This window comes from Apteryx rowi, unplaced genomic scaffold (assembly GCF_003343035.1).
Source record: "Apteryx rowi isolate R43461 unplaced genomic scaffold, aptRow1 scaffold_753, whole genome shotgun sequence".
NCBI lineage: Eukaryota > Metazoa > Chordata > Aves > Apterygiformes > Apterygidae > Apteryx > Apteryx rowi.
The window spans coordinates 384,972-387,323 of record NW_020451042.1 but is presented as its reverse complement, the minus strand read 5'-3'; the positions used below and the strand labels follow the sequence as shown (position 1 = coordinate 387,323).

At 72.0% G+C, this 2,352-nt stretch overlaps 1 protein-coding gene across 1 annotated transcript in view; it reads left to right on the top strand.

The window, feature by feature from the left end:
* The first annotated feature begins 18 nt into the window (after nucleotides 1-18).
* Nucleotides 19-2,352, top strand: part of LOC112976664 (cytochrome P450 11B, mitochondrial-like) — a 4,457-nt gene continuing 2,123 nt past the window's right edge. Inside the window, exons 1-4 of the mRNA XM_026088127.1 lie at nucleotides 19-218; nucleotides 297-452; nucleotides 1,857-2,056; nucleotides 2,141-2,344. Of these exons, the coding sequence (XP_025943912.1) occupies nucleotides 19-218; nucleotides 297-452; nucleotides 1,857-2,056; nucleotides 2,141-2,344 (760 nt within the window). The remainder of the gene's footprint in view (nucleotides 219-296; nucleotides 453-1,856; nucleotides 2,057-2,140; nucleotides 2,345-2,352) is intronic.

Below are 2,352 nucleotides of genomic sequence, written 5' to 3'. Positions count from 1 at the left end.
GGGCGCGACGGCGCGGCCATGGGGCCCCGCAGCCTGCTGTGGGGCCGGCGGGCGCTGTGCTCGGGGGCGGCCCCCCGCCRCCCGCGGCCCTTCGAGGCCATTCCCCGCAGCGGCCGCAACCGCTGGCTCGACCTCTACCGCCTCTGGCGCAGCAGCGGCTTCCAGGACTTCCACCTCGGCATGCAGAGCAACTTCCAGCGCCTYGGACCCATCTACAGGTCCGGGCTGGCCCCCCCCAATGTGGTGCCCCACAGGTGGGGGGGCGGCCGCCCCGGCTGACGCCCCGTGTGCCGCAGGGAGACCGTGGGCGCCTACAGCTGCGTCAACGTGCTGCTGCCGCAGGACGCGGCCCGGCTCTTCCAGGCCGAGGGCGTCTTCCCGCGCCGCATGGGCATCGAGGCCTGGACCGCGCACCGCCGCCTCCGCAACCACAAGTGTGGCGTCTTCCTGCTGTAAGAGCCGGGGCAGGGCGGGCGGCGGGGTGCCGTGGGGCACGGACGGGGGTGCAGTTGCAGGCATGGTCTGGGCACGCCGTGGGGCACGGACGGGGGTGCATCATGGACGCAGTCGGGGCGCACTGTGGGGCACAGCTGGGGGTGCACTGCAGGCATGGCCTGGGGACACCATGGGGCACAGCTGGGGGTGCATTGCGGGCACAGCCTGGGCACGCCGTGGGGCACGGCTGGAGGTGCATTGCAGGCATGGTCTGGGCACGCCATGGGGCACGAACAGGGGTGCATCAAGGGCACAGTTGGGGCACACCGTGGGGCACGGCTGGGGGTGCATTGCAGGCACAGCCTGGGCACGCCATGGGGCATGGACGGGGGCGCATCACGAGTGCAGTCAGGGCGCACTGTGGGGCACGGCTGGGGGTGCATTGCAGGCATGGGCTGGGTATGCTGTGGGGCACAGCTGGGGGTTCATTGCAGGCACAGCCTGGGTGCACCATGGGGCACAACTGTGGGTGCATTGAGGGTGCAGCTGGGGCACGCCATGGGGCACAGCTGGGGGTGCACTGCAGGCACAGCCTGGGCAAACCATGGGGCACGGCTGGGGGTGCATTGCGAGCATGGCATGGAGACGCCGTGGGGCACAGCTAGGGGTGCATTGCGGGCACAGCCTGGGTGCACCATGGGGCACGGCTGGGGGTGCATTGAGGGTGCAGCTGGGGCACGCCGTGGGGCACAGCTGGGGGTGCATTGAGGGTGCAGCTGGGGCACACCGTGGGGCACAGCTGGGGGTGCATTGAGGGTGCAGCTGGGGCACGCCGTGGGGCACAGCTGGGGGTGCATTGTGGGCATGGCCTGGGGACGCTGTGGGGCACAGCTGGGGGTRCATTGCAGGCACAGCCTGGGTGCACTGTGGGGCACAACAGGGGTGCATTGCGGGTGCAGCTGGGGCACACGGTGGGGCACAGCTGGGGGTACATTGTGGACATGGCCTGGGGATGCCGTGGGGCATGGCTGGGGGTGTGTTGCAGGCACAGTCTGGGCACGCCGTGGGGCACGGCTGGGGACAAGTCACAGGCGCAGGCTGGGCGCGCCGTGGGGCACAGCCTGGGTGCCAACAGGGCTGCATTATGGGCACAACCTGGGTGCACCATGGGGCACAGTCTGGGTGCACAGTGGGGCGCAGCCTGGGTGCAAACAGGACTGCTCCGTGGGGCACAAGCCGGGCTGCATCGCAAGTGCAGCCTGGACGCACCGGTGGGCACAGCCAGCGCTCGCCGTGGGGCCCGGCCCGAGCCAGCGGCAGGGAGCGCCCCGTGGGGCAAAAGCCAGGCACGCTGGTGGGGGGGCGCAGCGAGGCCGGCAGGGAGCCCGGCGGGCGCTGATCCGTGCCTGGCGCCCCGGCAGCAACGGCGAGGAGTGGCGCTCGGACCGGCTGCTGCTCAACCGGGAGGTGATCAGCCCCGCCGGCACCCGCAAGTTCCTGCCCTTCCTCGACGCCGTGGCCCGCGACTTCACCGCCGTCATGCGCCGGCGGGTGCAGAAGAACGCGCGGCGCTCGCTCACCATCGACCTGCACCGCGACCTCTTCCGCTTCACCCTGGAGGGTGCGTGGGGCCCGCGGGAGAGCGGGGGGCTGCCGGCGGCGGTGGCAGTGGGGGGGCTGACGCGGTGCCCCCGGCCGCCCCYAGCCAGCAGCTACGCCCTGTACGGGGAGCGCCTGGGGCTGCTGGAGGAGACGCCCGACGCGGAGTCGCAGCGGTTCATCGGGGCGGTGGAGACGATGCTGCGCACCACGCTGCCGCTGCTCTTCATCCCGCCCCRCGTCATGCGCTGGCTCAACCACCGCCTCTGGAGGGACCACATCGCYGCCTGGGACACCATCTTCCAGCACGGTGAGCCG